General features: G+C 40.4%; 1 protein-coding gene across 4 annotated transcripts in view; it reads left to right on the top strand.

Annotated features, from left to right (window-relative positions):
• Positions 1 to 25,302, top strand: part of DENND1A (DENN domain containing 1A) — a 509,451-nt gene that overhangs the window by 165,549 nt on the left and 318,600 nt on the right. For all 4 annotated transcript variants that reach the window (XM_047069226.1, XM_047069240.1, XM_047069220.1 and 1 more), the window contains exon 5: positions 2,076 to 2,195. In XM_047069226.1, the coding sequence (XP_046925182.1) occupies positions 2,076 to 2,195 (120 nt within the window). The remainder of the gene's footprint in view (positions 1 to 2,075; positions 2,196 to 25,302) is intronic.

The raw sequence follows: 25,302 nt of genomic DNA, 5'->3' as shown, positions 1-25,302 counted from the left end.
TTTATTGATAAAACATAACAGCCATAGGAAGGTAGAGTTTGGTGTCCCCTGGACAGCTCTATAACTTTTATAGAAATGTGTTCCTTCTCCTGGCTTGTGTAAGGTGGAGGGGTAGCATTACTTACACCTGTTTTATTACACGTTGCTTTTAAATTGCCACCTTGTTTTCGCTCACCTTCCTAGTTAAGAAGGGAGAGTGGAACACTTTCTTTTCTTTCTGAATTATTTTCTTGTACTCTGTAACCACCCTCTAGGGGATGGAATTGTTTCCTTAAACATGACCAGGTAGGGTCCATTGACCCTGTTGTACTGGGATACCTTGAAAGTCTCTTTCATTTTAATTTTCTTGTGTGGTTTGTATAAGGAAGTGTTAGAAATGAAGGCTATCCATATTTGAAAAATTAACTACATATCCTATTCCAAAGACTCAGTAAATCTGTCTGCCTTTGGAAGGGGCTTGGTGAATGATTTTTCATTTCTGCTGGCAACTTATAAAGTAAATTACAGGTGAGAGCATTGATTTGAATATTTATCAATTTGAGTATATTTTGTAAAATACAATATATGTAAAATACAATGTAAGTTAATGAGTTAGTTTAATAATTCAATGTCAAATTCTAAAATATTATGGTAGCATAGATTTGTGTATTAGAATTTGGAATATTTAAGTTTTTAAAAAGGAATCCAAGCTAAGTGGTAAACTGATTTTAAAGAGGGGGTTTTAAAAACATTTTGCAGGGGCGCCTGGGTGGCGCAGTCGGTTAAGCGTCCGACTTCAGCCAGGTCACGATCTCGCGGTCCGTGAGTTCGAGCCCCGCGTCGGGCTCTGGGCTGATGGCTCAGAGCCTGGAGCCTGTTTCCCATTCTGTGTCTCCCTCTCTCTCTGGCCCTCCCCCGTTCATGCTCTGTCTCTCTCTCTGTCCCAAAAATAAATAAACGTTGAAAAAAAAAAATTTAAAAAAAAAAAATAAAAACATTTTGCAAATGCCAGAAACATTTCTAGATTAATCTGATTAGTAACACGCTTTTTAATCTCTTGAAACATATTTCCTATTTTATGTTTTATGCGTGGCTTGCTGATTTTTGTGTCGATGCAGGAATTTTTGGCTTTTTTTCTTTACTGTTTGTCTTTAAAGCCTGTTTCCATTTCTTAGCACCTTGCATTATTAAGACATTTGGTATTTCTGTCCTGTAACATACATGTTCCTCCGGAACCCCAATGTTGTGAAAGACAAGAATTCAGGACAGTAGTAACTAACCTTGCCCTCTTGAATTCCACCTCCTCCCCTTGGAAGCTCTGTGAGCATGATTCGCTTACATGCCTATTCCGTCCTGTAGTTGCCTTTCCTGTAAAATGGGAACATCATCTAAATTCCAGGGTTGTTTGGAGAGTAAATGAGATGGAATGTATCAAGTGTCCAGCTTGGTGACTGGCACACAGTAGACGCTTAAGTTCTGTTGCCATTTTGTTTTCTGAACTAGAGGAATGGTCAGGTGAACATCGTTAACAGCAAGCTGGCAGGGTAGGCTTTGGCGTCACAAAGGCCTAGGTTTAAAACCCAGCTTTTTGCAGCTAACCAGCTGGCACCTTAGGCAGTGCTGCCCTAGGCTGTTGCCTTGTCTATAAAATGAGGTTAATAGAATGCTCCTTTCAGGATTCGGTGGAATGATTAACAGGGCTACCTGCCTGAACTCAATCTGTGGAAGGCATGGGAGCTCCAATGAGGTGATGAGGCGGTCACTATGTATAAAATGAGGTTAATAGGATGTATCTTCAGGATTTGATGAGATGATTAACAGGGCTACCTGCCTGAACTCCATAAATGGAAGGTTTGGTAGCTACTTTGGTAGTGAGGTGGTCACTAGAATGGGCTGCTTGCGGTCTTTTTTGTTTGTTTGTTTGTTTTTTACTAGCTCACAGTCTGTTCCCTTCAAGTGTGTAAATTTTGAGTTCATTTGTAAAGAGTTTCACTGAGAAAGGAAATGTTACAGGTTCAACGACTTGTCGTGATTAGATACTTTATCAAGAAACTCACTGCACATTCGTTTTTCCCTTTGTTCTGTCTTTGCCGCAGCCTCACAGTTAGCCAAGTTGGCCAGAACTTCACGTTCGTGCTCACTGACATTGACAGCAAACAGAGATTCGGGTTCTGCCGCTTATCTTCAGGGGCGAAGAGCTGCTTCTGTATCTTAAGGTAAGGGAGAGTGGCTTTGGCTCTTGGCTACTTCCATGAAACAATGTCAGCCTCCACGTTGTTCCTCTGCAATTAAATTTTCCAGCTGTTCTCCTTATTTTCCTATCTGTTTCCCACAAGTCACTGCATTCGGGGAGAAGGACTCCACAGCGTTGTTCTTGCACTCTAAGTTCTGCAGATAATTGTATTTATTTATTTGCATCACGTCCCTTGGGTGGGAAAGGGATCATGGCTTCTGTGGAGTTTGTGGAAGCTGGGGAGTCAGCATGGCTTCGGTTTGTCCCGCTGTTATCTGGAGCTGTCAGAAATTCGCCTGTTAGGCTTTCCCTTGGACATTTTGTGTATGTAAGATTATTAATAAAGTATGTGTCTGCAGCTCAGGACGTCTTGCAGACACTGATTGTGTCCTCCTCAAAGTAACACCCTTGCCCTCTCTGGGTCAGTGAGGGAGTAACTGTTTCCCCAACTGGGCTACTTCTCTAGAGGTTTGAAAAAAGTATGGGATCCTGGAAGAAGGCTTCTTTAGGTCTTCCAAACCCCTTTGTACACCAGAACCACACTTGGCCTAATGCTCTGTTTCCTCCTGCCAGAGGGCCAAGGTGTGTTCCGAGGAGGCGAGGAGGGGGAGGATGTGTGGAAATCCGATTTTGGAGCTGCTGGCTCTGTGGGCTCCTGCTGGGCGCCTCCTAAGGGGGAAGTAAAGGCATCCCACACACTCTCCTCTCCATCTGCCTCAGTTAAGTAGGTGTCAGAGGGGCCTGCCTCCTGTCTCTCTCTGCTCGTGTGGAGCAGCCCCGGGCAGGACAGCAGGGAGGCGCCCCTGACAAAACCCGGGTCCCCAGTCTTGGGCTTGCGCCCAGGGATAAAAGGCCAGACTCTATGAATTCCAGAAAGAGTGGTTCTCTGGTACATTAGTTTTTGCACTTTCTTCCTCTCCTCACCAAGAAAAGACCTCCCATCCCAGCCCCCCAAACACATACACACGCCTACCATAGGAGAAAGAGGGGCTGACTTTTGAAGTACCTTTGTTCAATAACTGTCAGTCTGGTTTACATTTCTCCGCACAAATGTTGTTATTGTTGTTGTTCATCAGCAAAGTCAGCTCTCTTCTTCACCAAGCATAAGGTCTGTAATTCGGCCCTAGAGGGCAACCGCTGGAAAGACCACGGGAAGGAGGGACAATGCGGATGCTCTGTGAGATTAAATGTGTGTAACTGCTCTCAAGCTGGCTCAGGAGCCCAGGCCCAAGGGTTACCCACTTGGAGCATTACCGTCTGATGTAAATGATGATTTACATTTTGATTCAGCAATGTTGGATTATTTTTTTCTTTTTAAACAAAGTTTTCTCTTCCATTTTGCCTAACGTTGCATTTTAGACTTGGCTAGGGCGCTGATATTTATATAGTCATTTAGAGGAGATGGGGGTTTAAGACAAGTTCTTAAAGTTTTGCAGAAAGGCTTTTTTGTTGTTGTTTTTTGTTTTTGCATAACGTTTTGGTTTACAATGTTTCTTCCTTTCAACGCTGGGATGTGCATGTTTGGGGGGCGGGGTGGGACTCTGAACTGGCACTATCTCATTCACTCAAGAAATTTCTGAGAGTGGAAAACTGTTGATGTAAAAACATCAACAGTGTGTATTTGACTTTGCGTGTCTGTGCGTAGGGTCATGGATGGCTTGCTTACAAGAAGCTGGTTGATTAGCCTTCATGCTGCCATCATTTAGAATGAAAAAAAAGCAGCAATTGGACTGTTTTCTCTCTGTTATCCCAGCTTGGAACTGTGGGAAGAATTTGGTGGGTTAATTCATTCACTTGTTCGTCAGCCCTTACTTGAGTGCCTAGTATTAGCTGGTCCCTGCCCTAGAGGAGTTCCCAGAACAAACGGGAGAAGTATGATCATGCTGTAGTATGCTATAGATAAAGCATAGGACGGTTCCGCGGCACAATGTCTCCTTACTATTCATGTTCTAGGGCCAGAGGATAGTGATTGTGGTTAAAAATAGAGTCCAGATGAAGTCTGGGACACGCGTTTCACGGGTATTCAGCATGGCGGGCGGAAAGCTCACTTCCCTTGCCCAGGTTGTACATATGCAAAAAGCATGCACAGGGCCACTTCCCCCTGTGGCTTCGTTTGGGAACATTGCTGAATTGAGACTGGCATTTGAATGGAAGGGTCTGCTGTTCACCTTGGGTGACCAGTTGGCAGCATGTTCAGTGGAGAGTGGAGAGGTCTGCCGGGAGAATGCAGGTGCGATTTAGGCCTAGGTTCTATTATTAGCATTTTCAGTCTCCTTGCTTTTTCGAGATGCTTCATCTCCTTGCTTTTTTTTCAGATGCTTTTCCTTTATTATTATTATTTTTTAATGTAATTTATTGTCAAATTGGCTAACATACAGTGTGTAAAGTGTGCTCTTGGCTTCTGGGGTAGGTTCCCGTGGTTCAGTCACCTTACATATAACACCCAGTGTTCATCCCAACAAGTGCCGTCCTCAATGCCCATCACCCATTTTCCCTTCTCCCCCAGCCCTCCATCCACCCTCAGTTTGTTCTCTGTATCTAAGAGGCTTTTATGTTTTGCCTCCCTCCCTCCATTTTTTTCCCCTTCCTCTCCCCCATGATCTTCTGTTACGTTTCTCAAGATCCACATATAAGTGAAAACATATGATATCTGTCCTCCTCTGACTGACTTATTTCACTTAGCATAATAGTCTCTAGTTCCATCCACGTTGCTACAAAAGGCCATATTTCATTCTTTCTCATTGCCATGTAGTATTCCATTGTATATATAAACCACATCTTCTTTACCTTTTCATCAGTTGATGGACATTTGGGCTCTTTCCATAATTTGGCCACTGTTGAAAGCGCTGCTATAAACATTGGGGTACAAGTGCCCCTATGTATCAGCGCTCCTGTATCCTTGGATAAATTCCTAGCAGTGCAATTGCTGGGTCATAGGGTAGTTCTATTTTTAACTTTTTGAGGAACCTCCACACTGTTTTCCAGAGAGGCTGCCCCAGTTTTTATTCCCACGAACAGTGCAAGAGGGTTCCTGTTTTTCCACATCCTCACCAGCAATAGATGCTTTCCCTTTAGTTCACCAGTGCCTTGAGGTCCAGTGTCTGTTTGCAGTGTGCCCGGTGCTCTAGCTCGTGTGCTCATGAGCCACCTCTACTTGTGCTCTCCATTTCTTCTCATGGTGGGGAGGGCTGGGTAGCTCCCAGTGATTGTGTCTTGTGCAGACATAGTCTCCACTGTTCTAGGATTTGGCTTCTTAGGATCGCTCCCTCTCTGACTGCTCTCCCAAGCTCATGTGCTTCCTGGCCCATATGAGTCTCTGGGCCTTTCTGCCTTCACACCTTTATCCATCCACCCACAGCAGCCTTTTCCAGGCAGAAGTAATCATCCTCACCTCTGGGGGCACCTAGCATGCTTTGCATACTTCAGTTACATGCTCATAAGCCTGGATCATCCTTTTACCTCTTCCTCCTCTTCCTCTAAAATGAACTCATTAAGGGTAAAGATAGTGTCTTAAGCAACTTTGTATCTCCAGCACTTAGTGCAGTCCTTGGCCAACATACTGTGTGCATGGCCTTCAGACACGGAGATGTATTCCATTTGAATGCAAGAATAGGACACTGAAGGCTCTGAGTGACAGGACAGGCCTCATGGGACACCAGTTCAAGAGAAAGTGTGAAATACAGTAGTAGAGAGATGTGGTTCATACTCCCAGACTTATTTCTGTTAGTTACAAGAGGTACTCTTGAATCTCACTGTGGAGATCTAGTGTTGAATGACAGGCATTGTGTCCATAAAGTCCGTAAAGGACTAGGCCATCAGTATTAGAAACTTTAAACTTAATTTCACAATGAAAGGTTCTTAGAGACCTGTCATAGAATATAAGTTATTGGGTCCATTGTTAGAAGTGTTGTCTGTTCCTTCCCCCTAGAATATAAGCTCCATGAAGCCTGGGAATTTTTATCTGTTTTGTTCCCAAATATACCCAACGTATAGAGTAATGGCTATGCATAGTAGGCACTTAGTAATACTTGTTTCATGAAGGAAAGAATTCCTGATGAATAAGCCCTGTGTTTATTTTTAACACAGGTTTAATTCTGTCACCAGCTAACCTTGACAGAAATGTAGTTGTGCTAGGGTATGAACAAGTCTCATTAACACAAATACCATGGTTTGTAAAGTTCAAATGCATTATTTTGTCCCACGGTTGACTAGTTCTTTATATTTAGGCATTTTACTTTTCCTTGAGATTTGCCATAATATTATTTAACTATTTGCTGGATGGTAGTCAATACTGGATTAAAAACACAGCTGGGGATGGGGGTACCTGGGTGGCTCAGTCGGTTAAGCATCTGACTTTGGCTCAGGTCATGATCTCATGGCTCGTGAGTTCGAGCCCTGCATCGGGCTCTGTGCTGACAGCTCAGAGCCTGGAGCCTGTTTCGGATTGTGTCTCCCTCTCTCTCTGTCCCTCCCTTGCTCCCCCTCTGTCTCTCTGTCACTCTCTCTCTCTGTCTCTCTCTCAAAAATAAACAAACATTAAAAGAATTAAAAAAGCACAGCTAGAGAGCAACAGATATGGGTAAGTTCATCCTTCTTCATTATAAACCCAGGAATGTGAGACAGAATTAGCATTTTCAGGTAGCACCAGCTGAGTCTGTTATGGTATAAGCATTTACCTCTGAAATCCTTCAAGTATCATAAAGTGACCTAGAACCATACTTTTTTCATGACTTCCGACTTGTCCAAATGGCACATGTTTCATCAAGGCTAAAACTGTAATGAAATATGTTATTTATAGCCAACTTCTGGTTGTGGAGAAACAGAAGGAGCGTAAGAGTTCAAAGCCATAACTGTGTTGTTTGTGGGTGTGGATTATGGGAGATATGTCACATAATAATTAAATTTTTTACTTTTTATAAAGGAGCCTTTTAAATTTTTTTCGAATCTTTATTTATTTTTGAGAGAGAGACAGAGTGCAAGTGGGGGAGGAACAGAGGGAGAGGGAGACATAGAATCCAAATCAGGCTCCAGGCTCCAAGCTGTCAGCACAGAGCCTGACTCAAGGCTTGAACTCATGAACCATGAGATTGTGACCTGAGCTGAAGCTGGTCGCTTAACCAACTGAGCCACCCAGAAGCCCCAAAAGGAGATTTTTAACAAAAATTTTTTATTTAATTAATTATTTTTTTAATTTACATCCAAGTTAGTTACCATATAGTGCAACAATGATTTCAGGAGTAGATTCCTTAATGCCCCTTACCTGTTTAGCCCATCCCCCCTCCCACCACCCCTCCAGTAACCCTCTGTTTGTTCTCCATATTTAAGAGTCTCTTATGTTTTTGTCCCCCTTCCCGTTTTTATATTATTTTTGCTTCCCTTCCCTTATGTTCATCTGTTTTGTATCTTAAAGTCCTCATATGAGTGAAGTCATATGATATTTGTCTTTCTCTGACTAATTTCGCTTAGCATAATACCCTCTAGTTCCATCCATGTAGTTGCAAATGACAGGATTTCATTCTTGTTGATTGTTGAGTAATACTGTATTGTGTGTGTGTGGTATATATATATATATACCACATCTTTTTTTTTTTTTTTTTTTAAATTTTTTTTTTTTCAACGTTTATTTATTTTTGGGACAGAGAGAGACAGAGCATGAACGGGGGAGGGGCAGAGAGAGAGGGAGACACAGAATCGGAAACAGGCTCCAGGCTCTGAGCCATCAGCCCAGAGCCCGACGCGGGGCTCGAACTCCCGGACCGCGAGATCGTGACCTGGCTGAAGTCGGACGCTTAACCGACTGCGCCACCCAGGCGCCCCTATACCACATCTTCTTTATTCATTCGTCCATCGATGGACATTTGGGCTCTTTCCATCCTTTGGCTATTGTCGATAGTGCTGCTATAAACATGGGGGTGCATGTGCCCCTTCGAAACAACATACCTGTATCCCTTGGATAAATACCTAGTAGTGCAATTGTTGTGTTGTAGGGTAGTTCTATTTTTAATTTTTTGAGGAACCTCTGTACTGTTTTCCAGAGTGGCTGCACCAGCTTGCATTCCCACCAACAATGCAAAAGAGATCCTCTTTCTCCACATCCTCGCCAACATCTGTTGTTGCCTGAGTTGTTAATGTTAGCCATTCTGACAGGGGTGAGGTGGTATCTCATTGCGGTTTTGATTTGTATTTTCCTGATGATGAGTGATATTGAGCATCTTTTCATGTGTCACTTGGCCATCTGGATGTCTTCTTTGGAGAAGTGTCTATTCATGTCTTTTGCCCATTTCTTCACTGGATTATTTGCTTTCTGCGTGTTGAGTTTAATAAGTTCTTTATAGATTTTGGATACTAACCCTTTATCTGATATTTCCTTTGCAAGTATCTTCTCCCATTCCGTCAGTTGCCTTTTAGTTTTGCTGTTTGTTTCCTTCGCTGTGCAGAAGCCTTTTATTTTGATGAGTTTATTTTTGCTTTTGTTTCCCTTGCCTCTGGAGGCATGTTGAGTAAGAAGTTGCTGCGGCCGAGGTCAAAGAGGTTTTTGCCTGCTTTCTCCTCGAGGCTTTTGATGGCTTCCTGTCTTACATTTAGGTCTTTCATCCATTTTGAGTTTATTTTTGTATATGGTGTAAGAAAGTGGTCCAGGTTCATATTTGTGTTCTACAATTTTCTTATGTATGGGAATCTTATTTAAGCTCTTGAGAAAGTTTGAGTAGCTTTTTTTTTTTTTTAATGTTTGTTTATTTTTGAGAGAGACAGAGACAGAGCCAGTGGAGGAGGGACAGAGAGAGAGGGAGACACAGAATCCAAAGCAGGCTCTAGGCTCTGAGCTGTTATCACAGAGCCCGACGTGGGGCTTGAACCCATGAACTATAAGATCATGACCTGAGCCAAAGTTGGGCATTTAACAGACTGAGCCACCCAGACGCCCCTGAGTAACTGCCTTAGTACCTATATCAAACTGTTCAGCCCCTATTATACATTTTGGGAAGAAATAACTTGTTTCATCAAGACAGGATCTAAATTTTTTTTTAGTTTAACATGTAAGATTTTCTTCAATTAATGAGTATCTTAGTAGGTAGTATAAACCAGGAGTGAACAATGTGTAACACTTGGTCTTTGGCTTTTTATTCACTTCAAGTTCCCTTGATACAGAGGTAAAGATCTCTCCCCAGTTCTCTATAAGAACCTTTCGGATATCATGTTCAGATATCATTCAAGATTTTGATGAGCTGAACTTTTAAAGTTGGTCTTACAAACTGAAAACAATATATACTTTTGGTCCTTTACCAAATTTAAAACTTAATATGCTTCTGGGTGCACCGTTCCCAGACCACCTCTGATTTTGTTACTTCCCCTCCTGTTTCATTTCGGCTACGCTTACTGTCCTAGGAGCCACTAAGTCTTTGGGAAGGGACTATGTAAACAAGGAAAATATGATGTGATAAGTGCTATTTAAATCAAAAATATGTATGTGCGAGGTTCTTTGGGGTCACTGATTAGGCAGTGCCCATCTCTGGCTTGGAATCAGAGAAAGTGTTGCTGACGGTTTCCAGTTAAACTAGGTCTTACAGAATCACTGGGGGTTGGTCTGGAGGAGAATTGGAGAAGAGCTTTCTAGGCAGTGAGAACTGACATGTAAGGCCCAGAGAAATGAAGGATATAGCAAGATGGAATACTGATGTGATGGTAGGGGATGATACCATAAATGTCTTGGGGCCAGGTTGGGAAAGCCCTTGTGGGACATGCTCAAGAATTTGGATTTACCCCATAGCAAATGGAGCATGCTCAGATGATAGGGCAGGCGTTAGAAATATGGATGTTTATAGACCAAAAGGAAAGTGGCTTTTTATACATGTAACTGGTATTTACACATGCTTGGGATTTTCTGGATAGTGTTAGAAGGGTTGCTGCACATCACCTTGGGGGTAGCACTCTGATTTAGATGAGAAGTTTTAAGCCTCAACTTTAATTGTTTGTTTGTTTTAAACTATAACAACGAAATACATTTCTGGGACCTTGCTGGGGAATTACTGTCCTTTCCATGCAGATTGGCATATGGGCTTGTGTTTCAACATTAATTGTGTTAAGTGATAACCCATCTTCCTTCTGGAATACTTTCTGACTTAATGGCAGGAACAACTATTGCGTCCTTTTTCATCTGAATTGTACTCATTTCTACTATAAACACAGAAGAGCTCAGTTTTCACAGAGAAAAAAGAAGCTAGAAGTAATAAAATAGTGTGGTTTTAAGAACTTTGGTTTCTCCCCCTAACTGTTCTAGTGTTTTTAAAACAAGACATATAGTTCAGGAGAAAAATCAAAGGACTCTTTCCTTAAGCAGGTGCGGTGGCAGAGCCCTTTTGGATGGATTGTGTGTTAGCTGCTTTGGTTTAAAATAAGTGTATGGGGGGTGGGGAAGGGAGTCGGGAAGGAAGGCAGTGGGGACGGCTCCCAGATTTTTACCTTGAAAGCAGGTGCTGCTGAAATATTCCAGAAACAGATGGAATCTCCTATTCTTGTTTTAAGCTATTTATGGTTGTCTCGCCTGAGGGTACCCTGCTATACAAAACTACACAGCCTGATGTTTGAGGGCAGTTTGGGCATCAAAGCTGGGGCCCCTCTGGGAGAAATCAGCCTTTCTTCCCAATGCCTTAAATACCATTTGGGAAACCTGGATCTTTCATACTATTTAACAGAGAACTTTCCTCTGCTTTTCAAGTGTTTCCATCTCTCTGGAGCTGTTTGATTTCTTCTTAATTTCTCCCCCTTCAAAGTATGGTAGGGTACAGTGTTGTCTTCTGAATGGTCAGCTGGGAGAAGACCCAGTTGCTATGGCAGATTATAATTCCACCCGTTGTGGATCTGTCAGGAATTGAACCCATGGCTTGCGTCCTGTGAAGGCTCTGGTTTAGTAGCCTCAGGACCCTTTCTGACATCTTCAGTATTTTGAAAGGCTTGCACGGGGAATGTGTTCATCAGGACATCATTTTGTGGGATGTGATAACTTTTTTTTTTCTTAATTAAAAAAAATGTACTGGTTGGGGAATGTTGCACATTTTATTGCCACACAGATGCCTCCATACTTAGAAACGTATAATCCTCTGGGGAGCCACAATTCAACAATAGTAACAAGCTGTACAGTTTAAAAAAAAAGTCACCTTTGAAGAGAAGAAAGGGACATAAACGAAACTGCTCTTACTGTCCAAGCAGAGCCTGCTGTTTGAGGGCTGGGAAGCTGGGCAGTTGGAAGGACAGGTGTATCTTCTGTAGCAGCGGCCGGCCTCAGGGCTGTCCACTGTAGGAGGAAGCTTCTTTTCTCCTCCTGGTCCTTTTCAAAGGACCCCAGCCTGGCTCAGCCTTCCCTCAAGCAACCTGAGCCCAGCATTGTGGGTATTTGAAATTTCAAGACTTTGGCTACAAGAAATTTCTCCTTTTGGGACTGAATGAGTTGGAAATGACAAGAGACACGGTATTTTGTTGATCTGTTCTGAATTTTTTTTTTTTAACGTTTATTTATTTTTGAGACAGAGAGACACAGAGCATGAACGGGGGAGGGTCAGAGAGAGGGAGACACAGAATCTGAAACAGGCTCCAGGCTCTGAGCTGTCAGCACAGAGCCCGACGCGGGGTTCGAACTCACGGACCGCGAGATCATGACCTGAGCCGAAGTCGGCCGCTTAACCGACTGAGCCACCCAGGCGCCCCTTGTTGATCTGTTTTGAAAGCAGAACATTTCCTTGTCTTAATGATCACAAAGCTTACCATAGGGCAGCAAGTGAAACCACCCTAAGTAGGAACTCCAGGAGTGCACTTTGGTTCTTTCGTTAGTTTCCCCCATATGTCACTCATCTTGTCACCTCCACCAGCTACTGCTGACGGTTAATGTTGTTATACCATTTCGTAGATGGATAGACTAAGTCAGGAGAACTCATTACAGAGGATTTGGAAAGGAGCAGGGGTGGCGGTGGGAATGATCATTTGTTAGCATTTATTTAATAAGGCAGGTGGCTTATATAATTCGCATTCTTATTGCAACTTGATGAAATTATGTCCATTATAGAGAAGTAGGGATTGAGACCGAAAGAGTTGCCGTGTGACTTGGCCAAGATCTCACCAGGAAGGAGTAAGTGAGGGAATTTGGTTTGGAACCCAGAATCCAACCCAAAGCTCATGCGCTCAACAGCTTTGGGCTTATTTCTCATAACTTCCTTTTGGCTCTGAGTCAAAGTTTCAAATTTTATTTTCTTGCCACCAGAGCAACCATTATGAGTTTCAAAAGTTTTTTTGTCTGTGTATATTTAGTTAAAAGAGCCATGATGGGTAGTTTGCCGCTGCTCCAGGATTTCAGAGGTGAGCTTGCAAAAATCAGTATACTACATACAGCCCACCCTCATTTTATAAATAATGAAACTGAGACCTGAAGAGAGATTGTTGTGCCAAGTTCTTTAGCTGGCTAATAGCAATCTTTTGCCCCCCACTCCCACTCCAGTCCAGAGTTTGTCCAGGATATGGCAATGATTCTTCCAACTCAGGAGAATAAGGCCAAGGCCACCTGGACCTAAAGTTTTTTTAAGACTCTGTAACCTCCAGTTAGCATCAAGGAGTCACGTTGCCTTTTGGCCAGCATCATTGCAGTCTATGTGAACAATCCAACCATATGATTACAGAGTAAAGAAAATGATCCGCTCTGTTTAAATCTGATGCAAAGTCTGTTTGAATGGAAAACCAGTAAAACTGAGCCTGCCTTCTGAAAGAAAGAGTCTTAAGAATTCCACATGAGGGACTCTTTTTGGGAGTTGGAAAACATTCTATAGGAGAAGCCAATTGATGCTTTTTGGTGGAGTTTGAGTGTCAGCAATTTTTTTGGACCCCCACCCCCAACCCCCTCCCCTTGCAAGCAAACCACTTTCCTATAACAGCAACAACAAGCAGAAGGCATTTATTTGAGCCTTATCTTTGCTTTTCACTGGGCAGGAAGTGGAAAGGAAAATAACTCAATATGCTTCACACCTAAAATTGCCCTTTGGATCTAAGCTGCACTCTTATTTTAAGAGCAAGTTAGATTTGTGAATACAAAGAGGAGTCTGAATTTAGGTTGTCTGGCCCTTCCAGTGATCAGTTTAGAAGCAGTGGGAAGCCTAGCATTTGTCCCTCGTGGAGAAGCTCCAGAAGACTGAGATAATTGTGTACCTCTTTATATCATGTCAAACAGAAAAATCATTGTGCCATCTAAAGTTTGAAGATGCCACAATTCTCGTAATCACTTATGAGCCATTGATTTTTAGGATGTTGTTTTATGAGACTGTGAAGATATACTTCCTCATTAGAGGAATTTAGAAAACCTTACAGAAGTAAGAGAAGGAGTTTATCATCCCATGACTCTAATAGTGACTAGAGGTGTTTTGTTCCTTGCATGGGATCATGCTGTAGGTGGAGCTTTGTACCTAGCCTTTTCACTTAGTATATTGTAAGCATCTTTGCATATCGTTAAATGTTCTTTCCTGGGAATGTTTTTGACTGTGTACTTTGTGTGAGGCTGATTTACAAGGGAAGAAAGCTCTTAGTAAAATCTGAGAAAGTATTTTTTGTCAAGACTTATGTTCTTTTAAAAAATGCATTTGCTGTAGTGAATTTGTCATTGCGCTAATTACTTTGGTAATTCCGTAAAAACAACCCAAACAACCCAAAAGCCCTCAACTACTTTTTGCCTTCACATCTGAGACATTACCAGATTCTCGATAGGGAAGATAGTTCTTAGCTTCTGAAAACAATGAACATAAAAGTATGGAAATAGTATCAAAGTGTTCATTAAATCAGGTGGTAAATATTATGTACTTAGTTTACTTTTCCGTTCCATATTTCACTTTGTACATTTACGTCTTTAATCCTTTTCATCAGTATGAGTTGTATTGTGAATGGCAAAAACAGTAATGTGGCATAAAGGGAATACTTTTAAAGTTAGATAGCAATACATTCTGAATGAGAACTAATTACACATATCTCAAGACTTTATGTAAAACTGTACGGAAGTTTTAAACATTGTAGGCAAAATTAAGTTCTGCATTCTAGTATGCAGTGGAAATTGCCTAGATTTTTATTTCCTAGACATGGGTCATGAAACTATTGGCAATCTTCAGTACAGCCAAGGTCAGTTGCCCTTTAACTCTCAGTTCACAGGTGTTAGGCTGCTACTCTGGAGCTTTTTAATCCCTTATCTATAACACAAAGCAATATATATTATAAAATTAATTCTGAGAGGCATCGTTTAGGGTTTCTAATCCATTCTATTTCAGATGCCTTTGAAGTAAAGTGGGTGGAGCTTTGTATGTGGGGTTAATTGTCCCATTGTTCATTTATTCAGTCTGGTATTTTAACTAGCTCTTTATTTGTATTAATGAGTCCAAAATGCAGCAAAAAAATCCTTGGCTCTAAAAAACTTGAGATTAAAAAAAAAAACCTTATTTAAAAAGTGTGATGGAAAACGGAGTTGGGTGAAATTTAGTGCCCTGTACTTTTTTGCCTGAGCTCTTAATGACTGGTTTCCTTTTTTTTCTTCTTTTAAAATATAGTCCCATAGGAAAGCAAGAAGTCTTTGGGGGAATAAAAAGCAAAAAACAGAAAGCCACTGCAAGCAAAAACAACTCCAAGCCCAAAGACTCTAGGAAAGTATATTTCCTAGTGTCTACTTAGGATTCTGCTAAGTTAGGATTTTTATGGTCCCCTCTGCTTAAAAAAAAAAAAAAAAAAGAATTTTGGATACCAATTTTAGAGAAATTTTTAGTTTGTACTTTCTCTTTTTTATTAGTATAAGAAAGTATACTAGAGGCGCCTGTGTGGCTCAATCTGTTAAGCGTCTGACTTCAGCTCAGGTCATGATCTTGCGGTTTGTGGGTTCAAGCCCCGCATTGGGTTCTGCACTGACAGCTCGGACCCTGGACCCTGCTTCAGATTCTGTGTCTCCCTCTCTCTCTGTTCCTCTGTTGCTTGTGCTTTGTCTCTCAAAAATAAATAAACATTAAAAAAATTAAAAAGAAAGTATACCAAATGTTGATCATCCTCATTAAAGATAACCAATGTTTCCTGACCACTGGAGACTATACTTGTTTTTTTACTTGTTTTGTTTTTTGTTTTTTTTTTTACTATTCACTAATATTTCCCAGTTATATATATCCCCAAGTATTATAATTTTAGATCTTTTTATTTGAAGAGGTAGTTTAACTTTCATATGGTGGAGCTCCTCCCTGAACCTGTCCTTTCCTTGATTAAGTCCCTGTGTTGTGATAGAAAACACTTGCGCTGCATGAGTTAAAAAAAAAAAAAATCTTCTTAAGAATTGCATTTATAATAAACATGTTTTTTACATATCTGTCACTCATTTTTGTCTCTGTTACTTTAGTGGTGAATTGAGGATAAAACTAACTCAGAATATTGTGGTAGGAGATTAAATAGTGAACACTTGATAAAGCTCTTTATATATTGTATTTACTATGTTTAATTACAACCTTGTGCCTTCCTTTTGTAAATTGTGAAATATAACCTGCAAATAGGAAAGTGCATTGAGTTTAACTACATACGTACACACACACACATACACATAAACATATACATATTTATATATATGCACACACATACACTAAGTACACACTAATAATTATATAGCAAATATCCATGTAATCCTCCTGTAAGAAATCTGTACCCCAGAATAATTTTTTTCAGCTGCGTATGTATTCCTAAATAATGTTGGTATAGTTTTGTCTGGTTTTTGAAATCTGTATGAATGAATTCTACAGTTTGGAATTGGTAAGTCTTATTTCTTTTGCTGAACACTTTTGAGATTCAACCATGCTGTTGCTTATAGTTGTAGCTTGTTTTCTTTGCTATCTAGCATTCCGCATTGTGTTTGAGCATGCAGTTATAAGTGTCCATTTGGGCTGTTTCCGGTTCACGGCTTTAATGAACATTCTTGAACAGGTAGCTCGCTGTGTACAGACACTAGGTTTTTTGGCGTGTAAACCTAGGAGCCGAATGGCTATGTCATAGGGTACGTGTATCTTCAATTTTATTGGATAATGCCAAATTGTTTTCTAAAGTGGCATTAGAATCTTATGGTTCTGTCAGCTGTGTATGAGAGTCGCCATAGTCCCACGCTGCTGCTTACATCCTGCTTTTTAAAGACGTGCAACATGCTCTTTCCTTTCTCAAAGCCTGTGAGATCCAGGGACTGTCCTTCTTCATTGACCTCATTGTCTAAAGAGGCGTTTCTAGAGAAGGAGGCAGTCCCTGGGGAGGTGAGAGGAAGGTCAACCGTCCCTGAAAGGTAAAATGAGCTATGAGGTGGCAGGGCCTTAAGAGCATGGTCAGCGGTCTGTACAGGGCTTAAATCCTAGTGCTGCCAGTGTGGATGTGGGCTTTTGGGTGCCCCATTTACTCTTTTTGAATCTTAATTTCCTCCTATCCACTCTTTTGGTGAGGATTAGAGCTAATATAAGCAAAGATGTTGGCAGGGCAGTTGTTGGCACCTTCCAGTATTACACAGTGCTAGAGTTACTGCTAGAAGGTTAGGCCAGTTGTAACATACATGTCTTTGGCATAGGTGTGGTTTGTGTGGGCATGTACACGACCAAGTCTACATGAACCTGGTCGTGTCAACATAAAGATGACACTTGGTGGCCATGAGGTAGGCATTTACAAACTTGTGGCTGAGGGTATAAAAAGGTTCGGCATTCTTAGAAAACAGTTGGCAGTATATATTCAAAACCCTTCAATTATTCCCACTTTTGAGATTCTGTTCCTAAGGAAAACTCAGGAATATATGTACAGAAACATGCATGAGGATGCTTATTAGCATGTAGAATGAGAAATTAGAAACCATTTGTGGAGAGGGGATAGCTACAATATAGCCATTAAAATGATGTTTTTTGGTGATTAATGACTTAGAGAACATTTTGGACATAATGTTATGCAGGAGAAGCAAGAGGTGAATTATGGTATGATCTGTGTTTTGTAAGAAATTTTTAGAAAAGCGATGGGTTGATTTGGTAACAAAGTATTAACAATAAGATTAGGTAATAGAATTATGAAGATTCTAATTTTCTTCTTTTTTTGTCTTTAAAAAATTTTCTTCTTTTATGTCTCTCTCGTCATACCCAATCCAAATGTTCTTCGTACCACAGTTTACAGATTTTTTTTAACTTGGAAAAATGATATCTACCATCATATAGCACATGATTTCAAATACAGAATGCTAAAAACAGTAGTGCTTTAAGTACCCAATGGATGACTAATGCTGTAGTGGGTTTTTCTCCCCCTGAGTTTTTGGTATAGACTTGAGCCCTAGGAAGACCTGTGTTCAAATGTTGATTCTACCACTTACTAGATCAGAATGTAAGCAGGTCATATCACCTTTTTGAGCCTGTTTCCTGGTCTGCAGAATAGAAGATAGTTCCCATGGCAGCGTGAGGATTAAGTGAGATTTTTGATGTTCAATCCAAAGTCATTATTCCTGTGTTGCCTTGCAAGATTTAAAATACCACCATCAAGGGACACCTGGGTGGGTGGCTCAGTTGGTTAAGCTTCTGACGTTGGCTCAGGTCATGATCGCACGGTTCCTGAGTTTGAGCCCCACATAGGGCTCTGCGCTGACAGCTCAGAGCCTGGAGCCCACCCTGGATTCTGTGTCTCCCTCTCTCTCTGCCCCTCCCCCACTCATGCTCTGTCTCTATCTGTCTCAGAAATAAACAAACATTAAATAAACAAATAAATAAATGGATGTTAAAAAATTAAAAAATAATGACCATCAGTTATGAAATGTACCGTTGATGTGAAAATGGCTTTTCCTTGCTTTCAAGAAGCATCTTGATTCAAAAATGTTAAAAGTGAGTTAGAGTTCATCTTAACTGAGAAATGATTGTATTAATTTCACAGCGGGATATTTAGCATCTGTCCCATAGATTATTGCTATTCTCCAGTCACCTAGTTGACCTTTTAATTTTCTCAGAAATTTCTGTCTTATTTGTGTAAAGGGACTAGGAGCCTATTCCCAATGCGTGCCTCAAACCTGCTTTTTATGGCCTCAGGATCTCTGTCATAACCCGTTTTATTCTTTCACAAACTGAGCCCCTGGGGAGCTGTCTGCACTTTTCAGTGTGATCCAGCTGAATTCCTTCCCTTCCCCACTCGAGCCCTTTGATTTGCCAGGTTTTTGTTCATCTACCCTAAGGATGGACTGAGATCGCTGAGCTCGGCCTCTCTTGTGGTGCAAAGTGAGAATTGTTTTTAATTGGGCAGAAACATGTGGAAGGATCAGGAATATCTCAAGGGATTACAGAGAAATTCCAAATTTGTACTACTTACAGCTTGTGTTTAGAACAGGGTCTGCTGGGAATAAATGTTAGTTAGTGTGGCCTGTGACCTTAAAAACTGTTGACATGGACTTCAGCCAGAAACTAGCCACAGACCTCCTTTGTTAAACTCATTCATAGCTCCTTGAAAACTCTAGTCAGTGAAAGTTGCCAGCTCCAATCTAAGCAGAGCGCCTTTTTTTTTTTTTTTTTCCCATGCTTTGGAAACAGAGGACGCCCCTTAACCAGCAAGGCTTCTTTAATAGGACTACATGGCCTTAAACGCAATTGGAATTGACAACTTCCTGGCTTGGGTTTGCCAACTGGCAGGCCTCTGAGGCCGCGGGGACAAACAGCGTTGGGGCGCTGTGCACTTGTGTTTGTGTATGTGCAGGGGAGACTGAACTCCAGAGCGCTGCGATACCCCTTTACTCCAAAAGCCACACTCTGGCCTGAATTGGACATGTCTTCCTAGTGTTCTGGCTGGGACAACTCTGGATTCTCTCTCCATATGAGGGAGGAAAAGAAAACTGCCCTTTCTTTTCAGTGGTGTTAGGCCTAGCGTTTCCCTTCTCCCCCTCCAAACCCTTGATTTAATCTTCTTTTCATCTGTGTTGTGTTGCTCAGATACAGAGTAAGAGTTTGCAACTGAGATTGGAGAATTGTTAGTGCTGAGCGGTACCCCTCCCCCACTCAGGAGCTTTACGTGACAGATTTTAGTTTCTAAAACTGAAGCTGAAGGGGCAGCCAGAGTATCTCTTCATTTTACTTATTGAGGAAACTGAGGCATGGAGAGGTTAAGCTCTCTATCAAAAAGGATCCTAAAAACAGGCCTTACACAATTGGCTGCCTCTGCAAACCAGCATCTTAATTAAACAAAAAACCAGTATTTTTCCTAGTTCTTGTCTTTAATCCAAAGACTACATTATCTGAATTTGAAGACAGGGAGGCAAATAAAATGCGTTGAAAAATGAGTAAGTTAATCCTACTAAAAAGAGGAAACAGTTATTCTGCTTACAAAGTTTATTTATTTTAATACTGCAACATGTTGATGGTGGGTAGGGAATCTATCTTAGTTATCAGCTGTCATCCTGAGATACAGTCATATCCATCGGTCTCTCTCTCTCTCTCTCTCTCTCTCTCTGCTTAACCATTTGTTAAATTTTGGTGGTTGGGAAATAATACTTCTTTTCCGTTAAGCTGTGGAAATTGTTATTTTTAACATAAATGCTCTAGCAAACCCCATCACTTCTAAAAGCTGCTGAGGTTTGGTGTGATTTCAGCCAGGCATGTGTGAGGGGAATAAAGGGGATGTCATGTTGGCCTAGGAATCAATGGCACATAGGCCTTAGGAACATGACAACTCTGGAAAGAGAAATTATATGATTTCCTAGAGACTTCACAAGAGTTTAGATGTAATTACGAGAGAACACTCACATGTACCTGATCTGAAGACGCTGTGTAAGTATTTGTTGAATGAATAAAGTGGGTGAAATAAGTTATTTCCCAGTCTCAGTTTCCCTTCCTCACCACCCTTACCTTAGAGCATTTATTCCTCCCACAGAAGATAGATGATGCTCTCATGTTGAGTCACCTAAAGTTCTAAAGAAAAGCTTTTAGATTTAGTCAGAACTAGACTCAAGTTCTGACTTCTTAGCCATGTGACAAATCAGAACACTTTTCTGATCCTCATTTCCCATATCTATAAAATAAAGATAATGAGACCTACTTTGTAAAGTTGTTAACATACAGGTAAAAATGTTATATAAAACATCTAATTTGGGAGTTAGTAATGTGGATTTTTTTTTCCAGAAAGGAACTTATATTTTCATCATCTGCTTCTCTTTTCCTTCTATCAAAGGGAATCCAATGAAAAGGTCTCAAATACTTTGCTGCCTCTGTGACTCTCACTGCTCATTCAGGGAATGTAGTTACTCTGTAGACCAGCTAAGAATGATTGAAAATGTCCCAGACTCTACATAGAAAATCGTTACAGAGCCCCTTTTCATGACATTACTGATTGCATCTTTGTCTGTGTTTCATACTTTGTATTGGAAAATTTAAATGCTGCGATTTGTGTAGATTTCCGTACCAAAGACAGAAGTAGATGGTTTTTCCATATACTTTCTTGCCTTATGCAGCTCTTGTGTAATACGGTGAATCAGAGTGATATTTCACTTTGTAGTATTTTATAAACATGTCAATACAACAAATAGTTATTACTTGCATTAAATTGAAAAAAGTCTTTAGTGGGCTGTGGAAATTGTTTAATGGTTGCTTACCATACTAAGAATAGATTATGTTGTTAGACAAGATATTTAGATAGATTAATAGGTGATTAAGAAAGCCAGATTCTATGTTTGATTGCTTTTTTGACAAAAAAATGATAGTCATCTCAGAACATTAAGCAGTACAGAGAATTATGTAGAATTCTTCAAATTTGTGTTGAGTTCCCCTTCGTATGGGAATTCACTATAAATTATCTCTTTCTTAAACACACTTAAAAGTTGCTTTATAAGAATTCTAAAAGTCTCCTCCATTTGAGCTGATGAATCCATTGGGTTTCATAACCTCTGTATTTATTGTGTGAGTCTCACTCTTGGTGTTTTGCGTGAATAGCAAATTATAGGAAGCCCATTTTCTGTCTCCTACATACCAGGGGATTAAGAATGTGCTCTGGACAAGGTGGAGGAGGGTGAGGAATTCTGGTGTGTAGAGAAGGGAAGATTATTTTTCAGATTTCATTTTACTGGAATATTCCCTCTCCCCCCTGCCCCCCGCCCAAGTTCATAAGATGAGAGTATGTCATCTTTTTTTCTAAAGATTTGCCCCTCTAATGCTACCTCATTTTCTAAACTTTCATTAATAGCTCTTTGCAGCTGAAGCAAATATTTTAGATCTTTCTTGTACTCTCCTCCAGCTGGGAGTGTCTTTCACACATCAAAGACAGATATGAGCCTCTCATTAAAAATGATAGTATGAGTTCATCATCTCAGAAGAGTAGGACCTGAAAACTTGAGATAACTTTCAGCTACAAGTCAGATCTAAGCCGGACTGAGATTTTTCCTTGGGTTACCACATTTCTTTTCTCAATTTGTCACTCCAGATGCTTTAAAGTCTGCCCCCCCCCTTAGCTTTATTATATCTGAAGATTATCTTTATTTAGTATAGGAAGTTAGTTGTAGAGCTTAGGAATGATAAATGCCTTAGAATTTATTCTTAATGAGAAAATAAGGAATCCCGAAGCTTAGGAAGAAAGCCTAGGGTGTTTTTTTCCCTCCCTCTTCTCCTAGTTTTGGGCTAGGCTGTCATACTCCCTAACTGCACTGCCTGGCCTAGTGTCTGCAAGATAATTACTTAAAACTTAAGTCAGCTCTGAAAATTCACAAATTCCTTTTCTCCTACCTTTTGCTAGTGAAAAGCAACACTAAAGTCAGAGTGGTTGGCAGTGTTTTTGAGAGTATGGGAGGACAACAGATTGGGTCCTTTAGATTTTATTTTTGAAAACATTTGTAGACTGAGGTAAAGGCTGGAATGTTAGATTCTAGCTAAAAGCCATACTAAGTATCTTTAGGTGCTTTTGTACATATGTGTGTGCGCACACACACATGAACATGTTCTAACAAAGTCTTATGGGTTCCATCATTTCCATCAATAGCCACAGCAAATCCAGATTAAGCCTTTTCCATGGTATTTACTTTCCTTACTTTGGTCAATTTCAAGCTCTGTGTTAGTATTTTCTAGCCAAAGGTGAAGGTTGTCCCCAGATAAATATTAGGATGGCCTGCCAGCCAAATCCCAGGCAACCCACTGAATTGCTCTCTTTGATAGCAGAAAGGTCCATCCAGTTCAAGTTGCTCTGAATGGTATTTAACTATAAAACAATAGCCTTAACAAAAGTTACTGGTGTCCTTCAAATGGTTTCTGAGCCAGGAGCCAATTCTTTTGGCATTTTAGCATATGAGGCTTGTTCCATAATAAATCAGAGTACAAGTTTTCAGAGCATTACGTAGCCAACAAATGGTGGGGCAGCGGGGTTAGGGAGGTTGGGAGAGAAAAGTACATAGATGTATTGCAAATGCATGAAGCAAAAAATGAAAAGCAAGCAAGCAAACAAAAACATCACCCCCCGCTCACTCACACGCACATGCACATGTACGCACACACAAACCCAGAAGCTGTTGACTCGGCAGATTTTCATTCTTTATGGCTCTAGGGACAGGTTTAAATTGGGAAAAAATTTTTTATTCTCTTGCGCTATGTTGAACAGAAATGCAGTGTTTGATGTAATCTGGCCCAGATGTCAGCAATGCGCAGTTTTGTGATGATTATTTATCTTCAGGTTTTTACTCTGTAAAAGGAGAATCTGCAGACAGTTGTTTAGGGTTGTAAGTTCCATTTAGTGACTGTTTTTGAAATCCTGTGTAACAAATAAACATATAGATTAGGTTAAATATGTATTAAATTTCATTTCATTTTAGCTATTAATCTTAAAATCCTCTTTAACAAATGCTGTTTACGAGTCCCCTGATAAATGTTAATATGTTCAGCGCTTTTCATTCTGGGTATTGTTCCTCTTACTTCAATTTCTTATTCTTATAGGAAGTTTTCTCAGCTAAGATCATTAAACTCATGGACTCTTTTATATGGTCTTTGAAATAATTTTCTCATGTAAATTTCCCAGAGGGATATTTGTGTTTTTTTGGTTACATAATAGCTTCAAGTGTAAATGGTGATTTTCAATAACAGCTACCAAATGGCAGTCTATTTACTTACTTGGAAGTCAGGTGTATTTGTTTTAAGACTATTGTTTTCAAAGTATTTTCAAAGGATGGGAATTGCTCATAATTTACACCAATCCATTGTTGGCCCCCTTGGCCCCCTTTGAAGTGCTCCAATGGCTGCTAAGTCCCCTGAAGAGAGTGGGGTTAGAAATTTGTTTTCAGAGGTTGGAGAGAGGATGTCCTGTTGTCACATACTCCTATTTTAAAGATCAAGGGATGCACACAAAAATCTTTGCTTCTGTTATGTTTCTTCCAAACACAACTAGGTTTTCTTAGGAAATTTCATTCAAATTACTCAATTATATGGTGGGCTGCCCTTTAAGGACTGAGTTCAATTCAAGGTTAAATTAAAAATTTTTTAAATGTTTTCCATATTAGATGCCAACACTAATTCAAACCTAATATAATTATAATCCTAACTCAGGCAGGATTAACTACTGTGCTCCTTTAGGTCTCCTCATTGGCTTTAACAAAATTGTCTTAAAAATGCTGAATAAACTATATTGACATTCTGTAACTTTAAGTGCCAATGTGGGGCTACTGATCTTAATCAATTAAGGCAGTCTTCGTTGGCAGCATTTTAATATGTATAGAAAAGATTAGGTTTAATATCCAGGTTCAAGTTTCATACATGTAGCACTAATAGGCCAGGTGACATGGGACCAGTATCATCCTCAACTGTAAAATGAAGGAGTTGGACTACATAGTTGTCATCATCCCTTAAGACTCAAATATTCTATAACTTTAAAAAAATTTATTTGTTTTTGATAGAGCACGTGCATGCGCATGTGGGAGGGGGCAGAGAGAGAGACTCTTAAGCAGGGTGTGCACTGTTAGCATGGAACCCGATGTGGGGCTCGGTCTCATGAACCCCTAGATCATGACTTGAGCCAAAATCAAGAGTCAGTCGCTTAACTGACCGAGCCACCCAGGTGCCCCTGTGATCTTTTTTTTTTTTTAAATCACACCATCTTATTAAGTTCCAATGAGCTTATTAGAGCTTTATTGCCGCGATGCACATTTCCTGGATGATTTCCTTATTCCCATGAATGTGTTTGAGATACATGATCAGAGGGATTATAGAAATTTTAGTACATTCTTGCTAATGTGTGGCAGTGTTTAAAACTTTTAAAGTTGCATTTGATTATTAGCATTTTCGTAACCTTTAGATGGAACATTAAATATGAGACCTCATCCATTTTTTTTTAAAGCAGGTAGAAACAGTGGCTTTATGTTGTCATCATCTTCCCCCCCCGACAGCTCTCCCTGGGGAAACGAAGAGAGCAAGGGACTTTCTCCTTGCAACAACATAACATGACCTAGCCTGAAACCCTGATGTAGTAAGAGAAGACCACTGCATAAGAACAGTCAAGACCTTTGATCTAGACTCTGCTTAGACTCATGGGCTGTGTGACTTTGGTTAAGATGCTGGATTTTTCTCCCTCTGTTAAATGGAAATGATAATGTTAGCCCTTCCAAGCTCACAGGTCCTGTTCTCAAACACTTACTGAAGACCTTCTTTTCATTTATTCGTGCCGTCAGCCTCAATTAAGACAAAATTGCTATTGGTGTGTTTACTTATTGTGAGGAATTTTGCCTCTCAATAGAACTGCATGTCTAGGTCTGAGTACCTATGGAGAAGGTGCAGTCTAACTGCCTTCAGTGATTTTTCTAAAAGGTAGATGTTGCTTTGGCAATTCTGAATTCTTGGTTAATAATAAAAACTTCTCTAAAGGAAATACATCTCAACGCTTACTATTTTGAAAGGATAATTTCTAGATGTTCAGGCGAATATTCAGTGCTTGTGTATGCAGTGAGGGTGATGTAAGGAAATCATGAAGTTGGCCCCTTTGGAAATTTAAAAATCATAATAGCATCCTAAAGCTTCCGGAAGTGAGCACTGTGGTATAGTGGGCAGAACGGGAGCTTTGGAATCAGATGGGTTTGTGTTTGCTTCCCAGCCCCCCAC

Source organism: Lynx rufus, unplaced genomic scaffold (assembly GCF_022079265.1).
Source record: "Lynx rufus isolate CCGP_SWC_20201006 ecotype Redwood Valley unplaced genomic scaffold, mLynRuf1.p SCAF_10, whole genome shotgun sequence".
NCBI classification, from domain to species: domain Eukaryota; kingdom Metazoa; phylum Chordata; class Mammalia; order Carnivora; family Felidae; genus Lynx; species Lynx rufus.
This window is presented reverse-complemented; position numbering and strand designations above follow the sequence as displayed.